Genomic DNA, 22,092 nt, shown 5'->3' on the forward strand with positions numbered 1-22,092 from the left:
GCACTCCAAGTCTGCACATCGTCAGAAATAGAGAAAATTATTCCAGAATTTAAAAAAAAAAAATTCATGAAAGACAGGTGGGAAAGTCCATCACAATAGATTTATCCAGAGTAATCAGCAGGGTGTTATTGGCACTTTGAAATATGTATGGACAAGTTTAATACAGTAGAGGCTGGTGGCTCTGATTTGGTGGGGCTGTAAATCCATTCCTGGTTTCAGTCAGAACCAGCCAGAACTCTAAAGGAACTATCAAAGGTGCTGAACCTACTTTGGAAATAGGGTTCAGCACCTTGGATAACCCCTTTACAGTTCTGGATGGTACTGACCAAAACCCAGAATGGATTCACCGGCCCCACTGAAATCAGAGCCACCAGCCTTCACTGGTTTGATAATATGATAATATCTATTATTTCTTGAAGTACTTACACACACACAAGGGGCTGTATAATAAAGCATGTATCAATGAAATATATAAGCTAATACACAAAGAGTGTCCCAGGGACCATAGAATGGTGTGGATCCCCCACCCCCAAAGCCATAGGCATAGCTGTGAACTTCAGGGAGAACCTGAGCAGGGCTTCCCCACCCCCAGCCACCATGGAGAGCTCCATGGAGACTTCCTTACCCGGGGTCAAAGCTCCGTCATCAGGGAAGGTAGGAAATGGGAAGGATGGGATGGTGCCAGTGGGGAGGGGAAGGGAGGGCCCATGCATCACTTTTGGATCCACTGGATCGAATGGCCTCCCAGCTTCTGTCCCCACCTCCAATATCTGGATCTAGCTAGACAGGATCAGAGGCTTGTCTAGCAGAAAAATGCATTTTGGAGGGCAAAGAGGCAAAAATTACCTCCAGCACTCTTCCTGCCTGCATACAATTCCATCATTAAAGTGTCAGTCCTTTAGGACTGCATGCTAAAGGAGAAGTGGCAGCAGTATTTATATATTTGTTATTTTTAGCCCTGTCAGTCCTCTAAGGAATGCTCAGTGGCACAGACACAGGGCTTCTCCACATGGGGCTTTTATCCTGCGATTGAGATTGAGATTCATGGAAGTTTGCAGGTCCTTTAGATGACATCCCCAACCTCCAGGGCGTCCCCCTAACTAAATGACCATTATCCCATTTTTTTAAAAGATCGGAGATAATGAGCTATCAAATTACAGCGTGTTGAGTTTCCTCCTGAAAAGAGGAAGTCGTGCAATAAGAGAGCTAGACCACAGTGCCATCTAGTGGTTATATAATGAAACATATAGAACACACAGATGAGGGGGGAGTGGGGGGAAGGTAAGGGCATTTAAAGGGAGACCATTATGATCCTGCATTTAAATGGAAGCAGGAAGTCCTGGTAAAGTTGCAGGATATTAGCATGGGGTAGAAATGCTCACAGCATTTTTCCATGTTATCCCCACCACATTTCTGTGTATTTCCCATAATTCAATGCATTCCAGTCTAAGGCTGCCATCATTAACACCATTACCAGGGAGTATGCCCCACTGAATACAATTGACTTACTTCTGGGTAGACATGCATAGGATTGAGCCGGCCAGCTGCTGCTACAGCAGTGACAAATGTGGCTGCAAGCACAGTGTACAAAGGGCAACGCTGTGGATGCAATCCTTGACTGCGACCATGATGCTGTGTTAGTTAGATTGTCTCTGGCAGCCATTGAGAACAGAACCAAACAGTCCACCTGACTGGATTTAACGAGAAAACACATGCAAGTTCTTAGAAGGAATAAGCCCAATGACTGTCTGTGTTCTTTGTCTTAACAGAACGAAAGTGCCCTTGTGAAGGAAAAGGAGCTCTCGGCAGAGCTTGCAAACATCAAAGACGAAGTTGGTAAGTAGGGCACTAAATAAGCAGTGCTAAAAAAGTCATTTTCCGCTTACAGATGTTTGTTAAAAAGGTTATTATTTCTTGCACTGTGATGCTAGGCAATCTGCATAGATCTAACAAGGTGTCATCTGAAGCCCTGTGGCAGGTTTTTATGGCCTGTTGGAGAACAATAATTTTACCTCCTTGTTGTTGCAGAGACAGGTTCATATCCATCCACAGTGGAGCTACTCATGTATTATCTTTATTGTGCGCAGATGGCGACCTATAAATCTATATTGCCTGCTTTTGAATAGCATTCCATACCTGTCACAGAGGCTGGTTGTGAACCTCGAGTCACCCTTCGATTCAGGGGATGCAGCGCTCATGGATGGCATTACTTATAAGGCATAATTAGCTAGGAATTTATAAGATGTCTGAAGTCAAGCTGAGGCACAGCATCAGCACCCAGCATGGTGGGGCAGATCACGGGGCCCACCATGGTTGACACTATCATACACACTCTTAAAAAAAAATGTTTTAAGAATTAAATTTCACCTGGTGCTCTGATCTGAAGCAGCTACCGCAGCTGCTGCCATCTTTAATACCCCAGAATGTCATGTGCCTTTCAGCCAAGAGACATTCTGGGGTGATCAAGATGGCGGCGGCAGCAGCCGCTTCGGTCAGTGCTTCTCTGCTTTCCGGAGTGCTGTGCTGAATGCTGCTGTGTGTCCCTGCTGCCGCAAGGCCTGGCCAGCTTACAGGGATGTGGCAGGCTACAGGTGGCTGTGCTGGGGATGGGCAGTAGCACTCAGCCTGGTGCTCAGCAGAGAAACACCAAGTGAATCCGTTGCTTTCATTTCCTGGCTGGTGGGGGCAATTGGGTGGGGGAGACGAAGAGCAAGGGGTTCTTGGGAGGAGGGCAAAGGCGCCTTGCTCAGGACCCCCTCAAACCTGGCCCTGGCCCTGAATGAAGGAATTTATGACTGATACTGAAATATGAGCTTTATGGAGAAATACCTATTAATGTTTAAGGATGATGTAATGTGTTGAATAGTATTATCCACAATGACAGCTGCCCGCATTCCTGACTTGGTGGTCTGACGCACAACCATATGTACAGAAAGACTTCCTAAGATGACAGGTATCTTTGTGTCAGAATAGTGGTGGCAGGAGATCACACACACACAAAAGTACAAACTAAGGGTTAATTTGTTCTTCAAGTTTTTAAAGGTGTTATTAGATGCAATGGCAAGGGTCACTCAAGGTACAGAGCCAATTAACAGCTCTGGATGCATGAGAGAACCTTGGGTGCAACAGATGTCATGAAAGGCAAGGAGGGGGGAATCTTGCCTAGCAGTCATGTGGAGCCAAATAAGTTTCGTTTTTAGTCTGAGTTTTTTGTGTATAAAAAGCATGTTCAATATGTTTTGCAGTAGTGGTGGTTTCATTCTGCCTGTTTTGTTTTGCTGCTTAGCCAGGGGACTTTGCCTGTAAACTATTATTAATAGCAGTCCTATTGTTAGAGTTTTGTTCAGCCTACCTGTTTACGACTCAGTAAAGTTTGCCAAGCCTTTCACTTTCTGGATTTGGTTTGCTTTATTCAGCCACTTCTGCTAACACTTTGCCCCTTCCAGATGGGATTGTAGTCCTGCAATCACTCTGATCACTAGTCAGTGAACAAAAGGGGGCGCACCAGTGTGGACTGAAGCCTTCAGCATGTATGGTCTATGAAGATAGGGTACGCTGCATTTGCACATCTGAGACCCCAAATAAGCACCTGGCAAGACTGCTTATGTAAGAGAACCAAACATGTGTGAACTGAAGTAGGTTTTCAGGGGCCACCAGGAGTTTCAGAGAGAAGTGGGAGGTGGGAATGCCCCGATTCCATACACATTAACTCTGTTCTGTTCATGGAACGGAAGTTAGCATCCAAGCCAAGATATTCTGCATGTGTCTCCCTCCTCTTTGAGAACAGGCACAAGTCAGTATTCAAACGTGGAACATGGAATCGTGTCCCAAGAGTGTGTGTACGAAATTTCCTGCTGAGATCTCACTGTTCACACAAGCCAATTTATGAAAGGAATGCCAAAGGAGCATGTTAAACCGAAGGTTTCACTTCGGCCAAGAGCTGTGCAAGAGATGGTTGTGGCGTCACTGCTGAGCTGATGCTCCTTCGAGAATAAAGGTCTTGAAATGCAGAAAGCCACTTGGGTTTGACTATCACTGCGTCCCATCCGATAGTGACAGAAGTGACATACTGCTTGTGACATTTCACATTTCTTCCCATTATAAACAGAAATGCATTTTGATTGGCCCTTGCTGGCAGGTCAGACACAAAGGGAAACAGCATCACTCTGGTACTAGGAAAATGCTGTGACGGCAAGTGCTGTGATTTAACCTAGAGCCGCCCCTCAGTTCAATAGATGTCATTTTCTATAGAAGTCACACCCAGCCTGTAAGCTAGAAGTGGAACATCCAATGAAAAAAAGTAGTATCCTGGCACTCTCTTGATAGGATGTTGCCTGTGTTTTCTTACCCCGATAGCTGTGCTAGTCACTGGTGGGGTTTCCTGTCATTGTTGAGATTTTGATATGAGCTTTAGGAGTCGTGGACTTTTTCTTGGCTGAGAGTTTTAATTCTCTCTGCTTCGTTAAGCTCTTGAGCAGGGCTGTCTCATAACAGCCTGGCACGGGCAGCTAGGAAATATGTAAATTGTAGAATTAGCTGCTAAGCTGGTAGTTGCAGTTATCTTTTGATTATATATAACCAGAGGATGGGCATCTTGTTCAATAATAAAGGCCACACAGAAAGTGTATCATGATCCAGGGGATTGTTTGCATATTTAATTCCATGTATACAACAATTTGCATATTATTTTCTTGAATGTGGCAGATGCCAAACTGCAGATGGCAGACATGCTGCATTTACTTTGAAACCAGTAACCTTAAATGTGAAAAATATGCGCCAGCTCTTGGGTAATCACCATGCACAAATTTTAAACGACAGGTGCTGAAAGAGCTGCTTCTTTTTTTCCTTTTCCTTTTTTGCCTGAGTCTTTGTTTCCATTTCTTTAACTGTTTGGACCATCACATATCTGAATTTATCTCTGCATTCATGAGGTCTAGAAGCATACTTCGTCTTTTCAGTAAAACAAAGGGTTCTGGGAAGTTTCACACAAGATCTAGGCTGCACAGAAGTGCCTCAGAAGCATCATGCATGTCAGGCTCTTGCAAGCACATAGCAGCAGACCACGCATGTTAAGCAAAATGTCAGCACTGCAGAAGTCTACAAATGTTCCATACATGCCATTCTCAACCTAGCAGAGAAACTGAGTAGGAAAGCCTGGCTTTTTGTATACAAATCTCTCTTGCTGCATTAGGTGGTAATCTGTTCATTTATCAAGATCTGTTGATCAAGAAATGGATGCATGCCCAATCTGCAGGCATACTGGAATTCTCTTATCAGTTTTCTGTTCAACAGAAAAAATGAATAAGTGCGATCTGCAACAGTGTGGAGTGCTGCCCTTCAGTCTTCCAGTTAGCCAGGCATGCCCTATTCCAGGATACTCTACTCCATTTCCCCTACCCCCATTCTTCTGTCCCATCCCCCCCACTAGTGAGTCAGCATTCCTTGGCTACTAAGAATGCTCAGCCTTCATTGGGCTGTTAGGCTGGAGGGTTCACACCACGGCGGGGGGGGGGGTGTCCTAAAGTGTTATTGTTCTTTTACAATTTGGGGTTCACTGAAGCCTAGGGTGGCCATATGTCATCTTTTACAGAGGACAGTCCTCTGTTTGAAGGGCTGCCAGAGGACTCTGCTCTACTTTGAAAGCATCCTCTGTTTGAAGGGCAGTCTGGTCCGAGTCTAATTTAAAGATGAAGCACTGTCAGAAGGGACAGCTAGGCCTTGAAGTTGTCCATCTACTACATCGAGACAGCAGACTGGGCAAGGCACACCGCTCACCTAGTCACAGTCTTCCATGCTATAGTGAGATTGATGTACTGTATTCTATTCAAATTCTAATAATTATTTCTAAATTTGCATCTATGCATATACATGAGCATATGCAAACCGGTATTCTCTTTGGTGGCAATTGTGGTGATCACCAAATTGGTGATGCGTGTCCTCTTTTTTGGGTGATTCACAAGTGGCCACTCTGCCAAAGTCTACTGAGCCTACTCCCTCTTCTGCACAGATAAGAATGTAAGAAAAGCCATGCTGGATCAGACCAAGGGTGCATCTTGTCCAATATTCTGTTCACACAGTGGCCAACGAGCTGCCCATGGGAAACCCACAAGCAAGTCAAGAGTGCAACAGCACCCTCCCACCCATGCTGCCCAGCAACTGGTGTGCATAGGCATACTGCCTCTGATACCGGAAGTCGCATATAGCCATCAGGACTAGTAGCCATTGATAGCCTTCTCCTCCTGGAATTTGTCTAACTCCCTTTTAAATCCAAATTGGTGCCTATCACTACATCTTGTGGTAGCAAATTCCATAGTTTAACTGTGTGCTATGTGAAGAAGCCCTTCCTTTTATCTGTCCTGAATCTCCCACCAATCAGCTTCATGGGATGACCCCAGAATCTAGTATTATGATAGAAGGAGAAAAATATCTCCCTGTCCTCATTCTCCACACCATGTATAATTTTGTTATTTTGGCTACACAAGGATCCACACTTGGAGAATGAGTTCAGTCTTAGTGTATAGGATGACTTGAGATTGAGAATGAAAAATGCTGTTCCAGAAAACTGACATAAAATCTCTGATGTATGTGCAATAGACCCTGTGTGTGCTGTCTGAACATCTGGTAAAGCCTCATCCTTACCGCAGTAGTAATGCCATCTATTGTAGTGGCTCTCCGTCAAAGATCTAGATCTATTCTTTCTACATGCTCCATGTGTGTTGGGTTTTGGCGTGTGAACTCCAGTGCTTCAAAAAGTGTCTTCACATTATTTCAAACTGTGCTGGTCCAGTCTCATTAAAAAGATGGATGAAAGACAGCTTTCATTACAGGGTCAATTTAAAGCCTGAGTAGGTTTCAATTAGAATGAATCCTCCGGTTCAGTTTTTGCCAGGATTCCGATGGTTCTATATACCACAATGGGAGCTGATACAGAATGGAACACTAAGTGGTCATGCATCCAAATTACACACTTATTTTATATTGTTATGGAAACCAAACTTCTGAACATGATCAGTTGGAAAAGGCAGTGTGTCACAAAACCCCTTGGGCTCCTCTTTCCTTAAGCACTCACACACACACACACAAAATGAGAGGCTCCAGTCTCACCCCTTTAATTCATTATTCACAGGTTCATTACAGATGCAAATCCTCAAAGACTCTCTGGCTGCAAAGGAATGCCTCCGGGGGATTCAAATGGGATCACCAAAAGTTGCCCGCAGTTTGAAAGGGCGGCTATCTGGCTAGGCTAACTTAGGGAGGGAGGTCCCGCCCCTCGCATGATGCTTTCCTGCATAGCCTGTCACGCATCGCTAACCGGTTCAACCATCTGAGCTCCGCCCCTGACGTTTCCCTCTTAGCTCTGCGTCTGCACCTTGCATCTCTTAGGTCACAGTCCTCAAGACCCTCCTCCTCCTGCTCGCTGCTTCTCATAGAGGAGGGTAAGGAGGAAGCTTCATGCCCGACCATCTGGGAGCTGGTAACCTGAGAAGCACGCCTACCCATATCTGAACTGACTTGTGAAAAAGCCTCCCCCAGTTCTGGTGGCTCCTCTTCTGAATCTGAACTGCCCTCTCCCTGCACTCAGAATCAATCCTGACACAGTGTTAGTTCTCATTGAGGGACAAGGCTTGTGGTTAGAGCAGTGGTTAGAGTAGCCCTCCCCAACCAGGTGTTGTCCAGATGTCTGGGACTACAACTCCCATGACCCTGATGGCTGGGAATGATTAGAGTTGTAGTCCAACATATCTGGAGGGCACCAGTTTGTGTAAAGCTAGGTTAGGGTGTCAGGCTAAGGCTGGGGAGACCCAGATTCAAATCCCTACTCAACTATGAGGTTCACTGGGGGGCCAGTTACTGATCTGGTTAAAATCTGTGGAGGCTGGAGGTTCCTATGTCAGTGGGCCAGTGAATGCACCCTGGATTTTGGTCAGAACCAGTGAGAACTCAAAAGGAGCTATCCAAGGTGCTAAACCATGGTTCAGCATTACGTGCATGAGCCACTGTGAGCTTCAGGCCCTATGTGCCCTCTCTCCTCCCCTGGTGAATTCAGTGTTGTTCACTATGGTTTGTGAACATGCCGGGATCATAAACCATGGTTTGAGCCTGACTTGTTTGAACTAATTGAAGTGCAAAATCCACACACGTGCCAGAGGAGGGACGAGCATGTCACACCACATTTAGTGTTACATTCCAACTGGCTCCCAATATCTCAGCCTAACCTACTTCACAGAATTATTATGAGAATAAAAGTTGGGGTGGGTGGGGGGACCAGGCAAGTTGCCTTGAGCTCCTTGGAGGAAATAACTGCAATAAATAAATAAATGCAAGAGTCTCAATGGAGCAGCCTGCTGCTGTCGAAAGGCTGCTTATGATGGGCCCAGGACTAGGATGTGCCATGTGCTGATCTCAGCATGCAGCCTCTAAAGTGAAGGTATGGAAGCTTTGACAAGGAGAAGGGGAGCAGACAGACAGCTACCCACCCCATCAAACTCCTCTATCCCACTAGTATGCAAAAGAGAGGTGTAACTTTACATTGAGGGCTGTAGCTATTTCTTACCATTTGAATATGTGTGTTTTCCCTTTTCCTTTTGAGCAAGAGCATCAGCAGACAAAACTTTTGATTCAAGTTCGGTAGGGTCTTGGAGGACAGATGGTCGATGGTGCAGTTTGGTAATTTTGGACTTCACTGTCTTACAGGCCCCTCCTCTTTAGAGAGCAACACGTATCACCACAACTCACTTTGAAATGTAGTTAGTAGCCCTATTGCATTTGGAAGCCCTCCTGCTGAGTCTGATGAGCTGGGGGCCCAGACCTCTGCCCCCAAATCCTACCCTGATGGCACCACTCTGGATGGTCGACCAGCTGGCCAGCCTTGGTATATGTATGATGCCAGAAATACATGAGAGGGATTGTGAAGTACTTACGCGTCTGAAAAAGGTTAAGGGCACAATCCTGTGCCTGTGTAGGCAGAGAAAAATCCTACAACTCCCAGCAAATCCTACAATTCCCATACTGGCTAGGGAATGCTAGGAATTGTAGGACTTATTTCCGTCTAAATAGGCATAGGACTGCACCTTAACAAAATATTTTTTGTATAAGCCTCAGTTTGTGGTAGGTCAGGGAGAGGTCAGATCTTTACAAGTGACAAAATAACATTAAGACAATAGGGTAGCCTTTCCTAGCCCCAAAATGCTGTGAGAGCAGCTTTCATCTCATTTAGTTAGATAGCCTGGTTAATTTGGTATGAAAGAAACAGGAGTCCAAACAAGACAGGCCCTTGGGAAAGTAAGTTCCAGTAGGTTACCTATGGCTTACCTGTCAGCGGCATGCTGGGTCTGGGAGCTGCCATTTAAATTCCCCACCATGCCTCAGTGTGACACTATGTTGGGGTGGGGGTGTAAATGGTGGCTCCCAGGCCCAGTTGCTCTTTAAAAGAGTGGCTCAGCATTAACAGTGGGCCCTGCTGGCCTCCAACAATTGTTTGAGGATGTCATGTGCCAGCACTATGTCTCCAAAGTGTGTGGGGGGGAGAAGAAAAACAAATGCTGTGGTCTGAGAGTCGTAGAGCAGCGATGCTTACAAAATAAAGCAAAAGGTGCACAGGGAGACATCTATTGCCCTGCTTGACATCACAATACAAGTCAGTAACCCTGAGGGTGACTGGCCCAAATTGAAAATGATGCCAAAGTAGTGCAGCTGATGTTTACAGCCTCATTCCAAGAAAACTGGCCACCTTTGGGTTGTGAACTCTGTGCTTTAAGCATATACACAATCAAACACCCTGTCCAGATGGCTGGAAACAAATAAAACATGGGGAGGTGGGAGGAGAATTATGATGGCATTCACACACACACACACACACTCCTCTACACATAGATTGTGCCTTATGCACAGAATCTACATATGGGAAAACATGCCAGAGCTGTACAAAATTATGCATGGTGTGGAGAAAGTGGATGGGGATACATTTTTCTCCTTCTCCTACTATACTGGAACCCAGGGTCATTATAGGAAGCTGATGGGAGATTCAGGACAGATGAAAGGAAGACCTTTGTGCAACACATAGTTAAACTGTGGGATTTGCTTGCATAAGACGAAGTGATGGCCACGGAGTTGGATGGCTTTAGAAGAGGATTAGACAATGTCATGGGGATTAATGCTATCAATGGCTACTAGTTCTGATGGCAATATGCTGCCTCCAGTATCAGAGGCAGTATGTCTCTTTATACCAGTTGCTGTGGAGGGTGTTATTGTGCTCATGTTCTGCTTGTGGGCTTCCCATGGGCGTCTGGTTTGCCAGTGTGGAAACAGAATGCTGGAGTAGATATGCCTAGGCCTGATCCAGAAATGTTCTTGCACACCGAGGCACAATCAGTGCAGGGAATGATAGGGACACAGCCTGCCAACATGATCCCAGTGTCCAGAGTTCTGCAGGAAGGGAAAGACAACATTATTTTAACATGGATTTTGCATCTGCGGTTATGCTACTGCTACATTTGGGGAGGGGCAAGGAATATGCTGGGCACTGCAACCCACCCACCTTCTGACCATTAGGCCACCATCCCAACGGCTTCTGGGACTTCCATCACATACTTCCATGCCTCCCTGCGCACTGAAAGCCTCAGGATGCTGAATTCTGCCCTCTGCAAAACTCTCTTCCAGCCTTCCGCAATCAGGTGCCCTCCAGGTGAGCTGAACTACCGTTCCCATCATTTCCAGCCAACGTGGCCTATGGCAGCTCCCTACAGCCATGCTAGCTGGGGTGATGGGAACTGTAGTCCAACACAATCAGAGGGTGCCAGGTTGGGAAAGGCTGCTCTGTGCTTGTCCAGAAGACACAATGCCCTGCCTTTTACTCGGGATTGCCCTAGGTCTGCACCATGGGTCCCATAGCCAGATGATGGGAGAAATCCTTCTGCAACAGTTTTCATGCAACCTGATAGTATCCACCATTGCTCCACTTTCTGATGTGTCAAAGACTTCCTTCACTTCACCTTCCCTTTAAAAGATAAAGAGGGAGGGGAACATTCCTAGTACAGTTGAAAGACATCTGTTTCCTCTCTGCCATATTATTCCTAACTTGCAATTTCCTGTTGACTTGAAGCATTTTTAACCGGAGGGATCTTCTTTAAAAAAAAGGGGGGGGAGGAGAAGGAAGCTTTCATTTTCTATCTGGCTTTTACCAGCTTCATTCTACTTTTATTCCATATATGGATTCATATATGAGCTGAAACAGAATATCTTTGATAGCAGTATCTGATATCTGTGACCCCGGCATTGTGGGGTTTGAGCCACCCTGGGCCTTTATTTTGCCATGTGATCAAATTAGCAAAACTGGCCAGAGTCCAGCAAGTAAGGTGAAAGCAGAATTCCCAATGTATAAATTTAAAGATACCAAGTCAAGAGGCAGAGACAGGGATGGGTCAGGGGACTGATTTAGGAGAGGTTTAGGCCAGGGGTGGGAAAATGGTAGGTTGGGATCTCCCAGTAGATCAGCAAGGATTTTTTTTCTTCCAAAAGTTTCACAACAGCAAGTAAAATCACAAGTTTCTTTTAAAAAATGTGTGCCATGACTGGGGATGGTAGAGGAATCCATCCGGGGGGTGGGGGGGCAGTCCACCGAGCTTTTGACAGCTCAGCTCCCTGGAATCCAGCTCACTTGTCTCCAAGCTGGCCTGACTCAAGCTGTCTGAGGCTCACAGACATCCGCCACCATTCCTGGCCTTGTGCTAATAGCTTCTGTGTTCCATCATCTGTAGAATGTGCATATTGGTTGCCTTTGATTAGCTTCTTGTCCAGCTCTTCTAGCCGGTGGATCCACATTTAAGTGCATGCAACTTGGCTGGCAGAAATGGACTGCCTGTCCCAGGCAGATGGCGGAAACAGGAGACTGACCAAGAGCCTAGGGCAGGGATGGGGAAACTCTTGCCCATGGGCCTCCAAGCACCACCCCCTGGAGGAATCCCTGCTGTTATCATTGGGCAGCATCGAACTGTGTCATTCCATTAGCTCAAATGACATTGCGCTAGCGGAAACTAGGTTCTGAACTATGCGCAAGAGAAGAATCCCACTGAAGTTACGTTTGCGCAACTGTAGTTGCGCAAGCAGTTTCACATAACTCTTGTGCAACGCGTTCTGTGACCATTGTGGATTCCCACTGTACAGTTACACAACTGCTTGCACCCACTGTGCAACATGTCGTGTAACTGGCTGCACAACTGCTCCCACAACCGGTTGCACAAGCAAATGGGCAACCTCTCGCGCAATGGGAAGATTCAGCGGAGCTCCACTAGTGCTATTTGAGTTTGCGGAATGGCACCGTTGGATGTGCCCATTGATCACAGACTGGAGATAACAGTGAGGGAAGCAGGGGACTCGGACAGCAGTGCGAGGCTGTTCATGTGTTGCCCCCATGGGGTTGCCATGTAGCCCTCAAAGCCCCAGGGCCTCAAGGCCCAGTGGGCCACCGTACAGGGCTGAGGGGCAGTGCTCAGCATGGTGAATCACAAATCTCTGCTGGTCAGCTCTACTGATACCTAGTGGAGGTAAAGTAAACCCATTCAGTTCTGCCTTCTCTGTGGAGCCTTAATGAGCAGTTCTTCCCTCTGCAGCCCTCAATGCAGCAAGATATGAGAAATTACAGAAAGAGAAGGAGGAGCTGGAAAAGAGGTTTGAGGGCAAGCTGAGGCAGCTTGGTTGGCAACAGCAGGAAGAGCTCCAAGCACTCAAAGAGCGGCTGCAGTCACAGTATAGTGCTGAAATCAAGCGCTTGCAAGAGGATCACAGCACGCAGCTTGTCAGGATCAAGACTCTGCACCAAGAACAGGTCAGTCGAGTTATCAGTCGAGTTATCACGCCCAGTAGGCAGTGACCATGACCACAACTGAGGGGTGTTCATAAATGAAATGCATGCACATGCCTGGCTCAATTATGAGTTTCCCTTTGAGTGGCTTCCCATTCCCCCACACACAGATATACACACCAATGTGCATTGTTTAAACTCCCCACAAGATGATGATGACGATGATGACGACAATGATAAAAAATAACAACAACAATACAGGATTTGGAGCAACAACAACAGCAATAATACAGGATTTGGAGCACAATCTGCTACTGAGGTTGACAGGCAGACTCAAACACACATTCTCACCTCCCTGTCCACTCTCAAAATACAGCTGAAACACAAACCTGCCCAAGCCTTGCAGCTGCCTTTGGACTGAGGCCGTCCTCCATGTGTGTGTCCCCCACTCCCAGTCACCTGACATCTGACATTCAGCAGGTGGTGACTGGAGAGTGGCCCTTGGTCATGGCACCCTGTTTGTAGAATGCCTCCCCAGAGAGACTCGCCTGGTGCCAACCCTGATGTCATTTCAGTGCCAGACTTTTTTCTCTTTCTTTGACTGGGCTCTTTTATCTGCAAGCTGGTCATAGGTTTTTAAAAATCCATTCCACTGAATTTTATGGTTTGTTTTTAACTGCTGCTTTCTGCTGTTTTATCTGTTTGATTATTTGGGGGTCTGGTAGCAGCGATGGTCGTAGTTTTGTGCATGTGGTGTGTGTGTGTGTGTGTGAGTGAGAGAGAGAGGGAGAGAGAGAGGGAGAGAGAGAGATTAACTCTGTTTGTGAGCCACCCTGGAAGTCTTACTGAGGGGCAGCATAAAAATGTTAAAAGTACAATGCAATAAATAAACATTCAGACATTGGGTCTTGTGCTTTCCCTCCATGATTTCAGTGTTTTCGGATTAGGGATTGTGTGTATACACCAGCCCTAAGTCAAGCAAAAGGCTGCTTTAACTTCCCCAACTACAATAGGAGGGCAAGGCAGGGGCGTGGAGAGGGAACAAGTTGGCATGTTTTAAGGAAAACAGTGGGGTGGCCTCAGGGAGGCTGTCTTTTAATATCTGACGTTTATTGAGAGCCACTTTTGCACATGGGTGTGGAAAAGTGGCACATAAAGTAAACTAAACAGGCCATTGAAAATGGACCATGGCTCCATGGAAGAACGCATGCATTGCATGCCAAAGGTACCGGGTCCAATGCTTGGCATCTCCCGATAGGGCTGGGAAAGACCCTACCTGAGACCCTGGAGAGCTGCTGCCGGTCACTGGGCAGACCAGGGGCGGGAAACACACGGACCGCATGTGCCCCTCCCCCCCAGTGCCAAATTTGTAGCAGTGGCAAAGAACAAGGTGCCTTGGGAGAAGCAATTTGGGAGAAGCAGAATTGTGCTCCCAGAAGACTCCTGGCAGCAAAATCTGCAGTGCAGTGTCAATTTCAGTGCCAGCAGGGAGGGGTGCAGGGGGGGATCGGTCCCTGGCACTGTGGAAGTCACTCCTGGTGCAGCCAGTACTAAGCTAGATGGGCCAGTGGCTTGACTCTGTGAAAGGCGGCCTCTGCAGAGGAAGCAGAAGGACTCACGGATGTCCTTCCTGCACGTCAGGTGAAGAGGCCCCGCTCGCACAAGCTAGACGTTTGTACAGAAAAGGTGGGTTAGAGGAAATTGGGTTAGCGAGTTTTTCTAGCTCCTCGAGCCGTTACCCTCCTGGCATTTGGGAGAACTCATTGCAAATCAGGATTCAAGAAGATAAGGAGACCCCTGCTGGATCAGGCCCATCTAGTTCAGCATCCCGTTTGCCATAAGTGGCCAACCAAATGCCCCTGAGAAACCCATAAGGCCGTAGCCCGCTCCTGCTGTTCCTCCCCAGCAGATGGAATTCACTGGCATGCTGTCTCTGAAACTGTTGGTAGTATGTAGCCATCATTTATTTATTTATGTATTACATTTATATCCCACCGTTTTTCCCCTTGCAAGGAACCCAAGGTGGCTTACATGGTCCTTCTTCTCCTCTCCAATTTATCCTCAGAACAACCCTGTGAGGTAGATTAGGCTGAGAGTCAGTGACTGGCCCAGAGTCATCCAGTGAACTTCATGGCTGAGTGGGGACTAGAACCTGGATCTCCCAAGTCCCAGTCCAAGACTCATAGAATTATAGAATAGTACGGTTGGAAGGGGCCTATAAGACCATCGAGTCCAATCCCCTAACCACTATACCAGATTACCCGAAGGATCGCCTCCTCCCATATGTGCCTGCCCAGACCTTAAGATCATCCTCAGTAGTCCTCGTCCATGAGCCCCTGCCAAAGGAAGTGAGGTGGGTGGCTACTAGGAGGGCTTTTTCTGCTGTGGCACCCTGGCTGTGGAATGAGCTCCCTAGTGAGGTTCGCCTGGCACCTACATTGTATTCCTTTCGGCACCAGGTGAAGACCTTTTTATTTTCCCAGGCATTTTAGCATTTTAGCTTTCTAGACTTTTAGCTTTGCTGTTTTAAATCTGTATTTCAAATTCCTGCACCGCTGCTAGGTTTTATTGTGGCTGTATTGTTATATTGTGGTTTGAATGTTCTATATATTTTATATTGTTTTGTTGTGTGCCGTTTGGTTTTAACTTTTGTGAACCGCCCAGAGAGCTTCAGCTATTGGGCAGCATAGAAAGAAAGAAAGAAAGGAAGGAAGGAAGGAAGGAAGGAAGGAAGGAAGGAAGGAAGGAAGATATACCACACTGGCTCGCATGACTAGTAGTCATCTGTAGCTGTATCCTCCATGCATTTGTCTAATCCCCTTTTCAATCCATTGAAAGTAGTTTTATCTTATCTAACAGTACCGCTTTGTTATTTGAACAGGTAGAAGACATTGCAGCAACTCAAGAAGTGGCAGTCTTAGAGATGGAAAATAGCCACACCGTTGCTATTGCAGTGCTTCAGGAGGAATATGAGCGCAAAGTTCAAGGTAATTTTGTAGCACTGGCAAATATGGGGTCAGTGGTGGCTGTGTCCACTGGGGTGGTGGGGCAGAGGGCTATGTCGCCAGAGGCAGAGCAGTCTTTTGAATCTTCATCAGGCTATACCACAGTAAGTGAAACTGAAGCACATGAACTTTAAGATCATGAGTGCAAAGCAGAGGGAGATGATAATGATGGTGGTGATGATATCATCAGAACCATGCAAAAAGCAGCCTTAGGAACCAAGCAGCAAGCTCTGAGAATATCCACAATCTACTCCTTTACATGTCTACCGCAAAGCATCCCCCAAACTACCCCTCTGCATGTCTATGCAGAAATAGTGAGAAGCAACACAGTATAAAAATCTATCTTGTGCATGTTTTCTCAGAAATAAGGACTAGATTACTGAGGAGTAACCAAGGGCAGCAAGTTCTGAGAGCATCCAAAATCCAATCCTTTGCATGTGGAATTAGTAGTAGTAAATAATAATGATAAACAATGATGAATAATCCAGATAGCCACACAAAAAACACTCCTTTGGAGTCACATTTTTCTGTTCCAACAGCAACTATTATCAAATAGAGAAGGAAACTGAACTGAGTGATTTTAAGCTCATAACCCTTTGAGTCAGTACTCATGCAGTCACCACTGTTTATTTCCTATCGGACAGCGATTTTTTATTTTATGTTTATTTTCCTGCTGTTCTATTGCTTCTTATTGTGTCGATGATTACTTATTTATTTAATATATTTTTAGGCCATCTTTCAAGGCCATGCAATGTGCATTAAAGGAAGATTTGTCGTTCCATTAGACACATCAAGATCCTTTTGACACATGACAGCTTTTTAGCATCACTGATATAAACAATGCCATAAAGATTCCAATAAATAAAATAAAGACCTCAGAATCACATAAAGACAGCTACGTACTTGTATGTTTTGATCTTTTCTCTGGAAATTGCTTTCGGTTATCTTTGATATCTAATGAAGTGCCCCACCCTGTATCATCCTGCCCATGAATTGAGTTTCTCTGGGGAGGCCCTTTTGATTATACCTAACAAAGTTCAGACTTCTGGAACTCGTAGTAGGGCTTTCTCCATGTAGGCACCCCAGCTGTGGAATGATCTCCCCCTTGAAGTTAGACTGATGCCAACATTGTTCAGTTTTTGAACACAAAAGTGAAAATGTCCCTTGTTTTGACAGACCTTTTGGTTAGATAGTTGGGCCTATGTATTAGAGCAAGATATTTGACAGGTGGAACGTGGAATTTTTGATACTAGGGTGGCCATGTGTCCCCTTTTACAGAGGACAGTCCATTATTTGTAGGGCTGCCAAAGAACCATCCTCTTTTTGAAGGCCTGTCCAGTCCAGTTCTGCTTTAAAGATAAAGAACCATAAGAACTGTTTCCCATCACCAGTCAGTACCTGAACAGCAGACTGAACAGACAGGCACACAGGTCACCTGGTCACAGCCTCCCATACTATGGTGAGATGTACTGTATTTCTTTTTAAATTATAATAATTATTTCTAAATTTGCATCTATCTATCTATCTATCTATATTAGCATATTCAAATTTTATGCAAATTGCTGTCCTTTTCTGTCTTGTTTTGGAATGATTCATAAGTGGCCACCCTAGTGAGATATAAATTAGGCAGCACCACGGCCTTCTCCATGGTGGTGCCCAGTTTATGGAATTATCTCCCCCCTGGTATTTGAGAGGCGCCAACTGTACCATGCTTTAGGTGCCAATTAAAGAGAATAGCAAGGAGAGACAAGAAGGCTTTCTTAAATGAACAATGCAAAGAAATCGAGGAAAACAATAGAATGGGAAAGACTAGAGATCTTTTCAAGAAAATCAGAGATATCAAGGAAACGTTTTGTGCAAAGACGGGCATGATAAAGGACAAAGAAGGCAGGGACCTAACAGAAGCAGATGAGATTAAGAAGAGGTGGAAAGAATATGCAGAAGAACTATACAGGAAAGATCTTAATGTCCCTGATAGCCATGATAGTGTGGTCACTGAACTTGAGCCGGACATCCTTGAGAGTGAAGTCAAGTGGGCCTTAGCAAGCATTCCTAACAACAAAGCTAGCGAAGATGACAGTATTCCAGCTGAGCTATTTAAAATCCTAAAAGGTGATGCTGTTAAAGTGCTGCACTCAATATGCCAACAAATTTGGAACACTCAGCAGTGGCCACAAGACTGGAAAAGGTCAGTTTACATTCCAATTCCAAAGAAGGGCAATGCCAAAGAGTGTTCAAACTACCGCACAATTGCGCTCATTTCACATGCCAGCAAGGTTATGTTCAAAATCCTGTGAATATGTGAACCGAGAACTACCGGAAGTACAAGCTGGGTTTCGAAGAGGCAGAGGAACTAGAGATCAAATTGCCAACATTCGCTGGATCATGGAGAAAGCAAGAGAATTCCAGAAAAATGTCTATTTCTGCTTCATTGACTACGCTAAAGCCTTTGATTGTGTGGATCACAACAAACTGTGGCAAATTCTTAAAGAGTTGGGAGTACCAGACCACCTTACCTGTCTCCTGAGAAACCTGTACAAGGGTCAAGAAGCAACAGTAAGAACCAGACGTGGAACAACCGATTGGTTCCAAATTGGGAAAGGAGTACGACAAGGCTGTATATTGTTGCCCTGCTTATTTAACTTATTTCAGAGTACATCATGAGAAACACCAGGTTGGATGAATCACAGGTCGGAATTAAGATTGCCAGGAGAATTATCAACAACCTCAGATACGCAGACGATACCACCCTAGTGGCAGAAAGCGAAGAGGATCTCAAGAGCCTCTTGTTGAGGGTGAAAGTGGAGAGTGCAAAAGCTGGTTTGAAACTCAACATTAACAAAACGAAGATCATGGCATCTGGCCCCATCACTTCCTGGCATATAGAAGGGGAAGAAATGGAAGCAGTGACAGCTTTTATTTTCTTGGGTTCCAAGATCACCGCAGACGGTGACTGTAGCCATGAAAATAAAAGACACTTGCTCCTTGGGAGGAAAGCTATGGCAAACCTAGACAGCATAGTAAGAAGCAGAGACATCACCTTGACGACAAAGGTTTGTATAATCAAAGCTATGGTTTTCCCAGTAGTAATGTATGGCTGTGAGAACTGGACTATAAGGAAGGCTGAGCGCTGAAGAATCGATGCGTTCGAACTGTGGTGCTGGAGAAGACTCTTACGAGTGCCCTGGACTGCAAGGAGGTCAAATCAGTCCATCCTAAAGGAAATCAACCCTGACTGCTCATTGGAAGGACAGATACTGAAACTGAAGCTCCAATATTTTGGCCACCTAACGCGAAGAGAAACCTCCCTGGAAAAGACCCTGATGCTGGGAAAGATTGTAGTTTTGTAGGCAAACAGAGAAGAGGACGGCAGAGGATGAGATGGCTAGATAGCATCACCGATGCAATGAATATAGACTTGAGCACACTCCGGGAGAGAGCGCAGGACAGGAAGGCCTGGCGTGCTATAGTCCATGTGGTCACGAAGAGTCGGACACGACTGAACGACTGAACAACAACAAAAGACCCATTTCTTTACCCAGGCCTTCCCTGAGTGAGTGTGCTGCCCAGCCTGTTTGTTTGTAATTACTGTGTTGTATTGATTAATTGATTTTAATGTTTTTGTTAATGTTTTATATACATGATTTAGCAGTTTTATGTATTTTAATGTATATTATAATATACTACATAGAGATATTTTAAAATATGTTCAGCAATATATATAAATCTATTAGATAGATAGATAGATAGATAGATAGATAGATAGATAGATAGATAGATAGATAGATAGATAGATAGATAGGCAGGCAGGCAGGCAGGCAGGCAGGCAGGCAGGCAGGCAGGCAGGCAGACAGACAGACAGACAGACGAAATCCAGATAGAGGTTATTAAAGTAAATAAATAAATATGCCTTAGAGTCGGGCCATTGGTCTGTCTTTCTCAAAACTTTCTACTGTGATTGTCAGTGCCGTTCTGGGGTCTCAAGCAAGGTTGTTTCTCAGTCCCACTGCCTGGGATCCCTTTAAAAGGGTGATGCCATGAATTGAACCTGCAGGGCCGGCCCACCCATTAAGTAGGGTGCGGTGCCCACATTAGGTGGTGGAGTGGGAAGAGTGGTGAATTGTGCCCCTCCCCCCCACCATGAAAGGAGGGGGCCCCGCCCCCACCACTGCCTTGCTTCCTCCAGTGGGTGCTCTAGAGAGCATTTACCACAGTGAGGGAGCAGCTGGAGGGGCTCTCTGGTACAGCCTCCCACCCTCTGCTTTCTTCGTTGAGAGCCACACAGCTGGAAGAAGTAGTTGTGGGGTTCTTGCAAGAGCTCTGCTGCTGCTTCTGGCTGCGCGGTTCTTCATAGAGCTGGCACGGTAGCGAAGGAAAGGGGGCACAGTACAAGGGAGGGGGGCACAGTGCAGCAGCGGGATGGGGCACGATGCAGCAGTGCATGTTCTTTCCTGCTTCAGGCAGCAGGAGACGTTGCATTGGGGCAGTGAACCTGTGGCCTTCCACACACAAAGGGTGTGCTTTGCTATTGAGCAGTGGCCCATTCCTCACTGTCTAGGGCAGGCATAAAAGTTGCTGTGGCTCCTTGGTGAGCAACTGGGTTGTTGTGGCATGAGCTGCCATAGGCAACGGCCTCCTTCCCTGCCTAGAGGACTTATCATCTACTTGAGGTGGGGAGGACAGAGTGAAAGGCGACAAAGATGACCCACGAAAGGAAAACCAAAGAACAGATAAGGGAAGACTGATGGCTCACAAATGGTGCACTGATGCTGAAGTGGCTTGGCAGCGCTACTTTTGAGGTGGGAATTAATGTTGGATGCTCTACTGACATCCATGAGCAATATGCATATCTGTGTTGAAACTGATTGTTGTTGTTGTTCAGTCGTTCAGTCGTGTCCGACTCTTCGTGACCCCATGGACCATAGCACGCCAGGCCTTCCTGTCCTGCGCTCTCTCCCGGAGCGTGCTCAAGTCCATATTCATTGCATCAGTGATGCTATCTAGCCATCTCATCCTCTGCCATCCCCTTCTCCTTTTGCCTTCAGTCTTTCCCAGCATCAGGGTCTTTTCCAGGGAGTTTTCTCTTCGCATTAGGTGGCCAAAATATTGGAGCTTCAGCTTCATTATCTGTCCTTCCAATGAGCAGTCAGGGTTGATTTCCTTTAGGATGGACTGATTTGACCTCCTTGCAGTCCAGGGGACTCGTAAGAGTCTTCTCCAGCACCACAGTTCGAAAGCATCAATTCTTCGGCGCTCAGCCTTCCTTATAGTCCAGCTCTCACAGCCATACATTACTACTGGGAAAACCATAGCTTTGATTAGACGGACCTTTGTCGGCAAGGTGATGTCTCTGCTTCTTACTATGCTGTCTAGGTTTGCCATAGCTTTCCTCCCAAGGAGCAAGCGTCTTTTAATTTCATGGCTACAGTCACCGTCTGCGGTGATCTTGGAGCCCAAGAAAGTAAAATCTGTCACTGCTTCCATTTCTTCCCCTTCTATATGCCAGGAAGTGATAGGGCCAGATGCCATGATCTTAGTTTTTTTAATGTTGAGTTTCAAACCAGCTTTTGCACTCTCCTCTTTCACCCTCAACAAGAGGCTCTTGAGATCCTCTTCGCTTTCTGCCATTAGGGTGGTATCGTCTGCATATCGGAGGTTGTTGATAATTCTCCCGGCAATCTTAATTCCGATCTCTGATTCATCCAACCCGGCATTTCTCATGATGTACTCTGCATATAAGTTAAATAAGCAGGGTGACAATATGCAGCCTTGTCGTACTCCTTTCCCAATTTTGAACCAATCGGTTGTTCCATCTCTGGTTCTTACTGTTGCTTCTTGACCCTCGTACAGGTTTCTCAGGAGACAGGTAAGGTGGTCTGGTACTCCCATCACTGATTACTGTTGATTAAATCACTGTTAAACTTCCCAGTAATCAGGTGTCTTAGCCATCGTTTAGGTTAATATTCTTAGAAATGATGCCCAGAGTTGTCCACTGTATTATATGAATTTTACAGACAGTCTCTGTTGTGAACTTGGATCCCGACTACTATTTTCAAAAACAGTATCCCCACCCCTTTGTCTAAGATGTGTTGATGTTCGGGTCTTGAGAGTTCTGTGCCAGGTCTAGAGTGCCCTCTTGTGGATGAACTTGGCACTGAAAGAGCTGATCTGGGAAGAGGTTTTATTTATGGATTCGTTTGGAGCAATTAGTCAGGTTATTAATTTTTAACACACTCCGCTTAAAAATCCTGTGGGTTATTAAAACAGGATTCATTATTATTTATTTAT

The 22,092-nt window shown here is 45.8% G+C and overlaps 1 protein-coding gene across 3 annotated transcripts in view; it reads left to right on the forward strand.

Moving 5' to 3' along the window:
• Positions 1-22,092, forward strand: part of MTUS2 (microtubule associated scaffold protein 2) — a 355,312-nt gene that overhangs the window by 319,946 nt on the left and 13,274 nt on the right. For all 3 annotated transcript variants that reach the window (XM_084841649.1, XM_084841650.1, XM_084841651.1), the window contains 3 exons: positions 1,770-1,836; positions 12,609-12,823; positions 15,681-15,786. In XM_084841649.1, the coding sequence (XP_084697775.1) occupies positions 1,770-1,836; positions 12,609-12,823; positions 15,681-15,786 (388 nt within the window). The remainder of the gene's footprint in view (positions 1-1,769; positions 1,837-12,608; positions 12,824-15,680; positions 15,787-22,092) is intronic.

The sequence above is a fragment of the Heloderma suspectum genome, chromosome 3, assembly GCF_057233095.1.
Source record: "Heloderma suspectum isolate Gila_16-S chromosome 3, 16-S_ref, whole genome shotgun sequence".
In the NCBI taxonomy this organism is placed as follows: Eukaryota; Metazoa; Chordata; class Lepidosauria; order Squamata; family Helodermatidae; genus Heloderma; species Heloderma suspectum.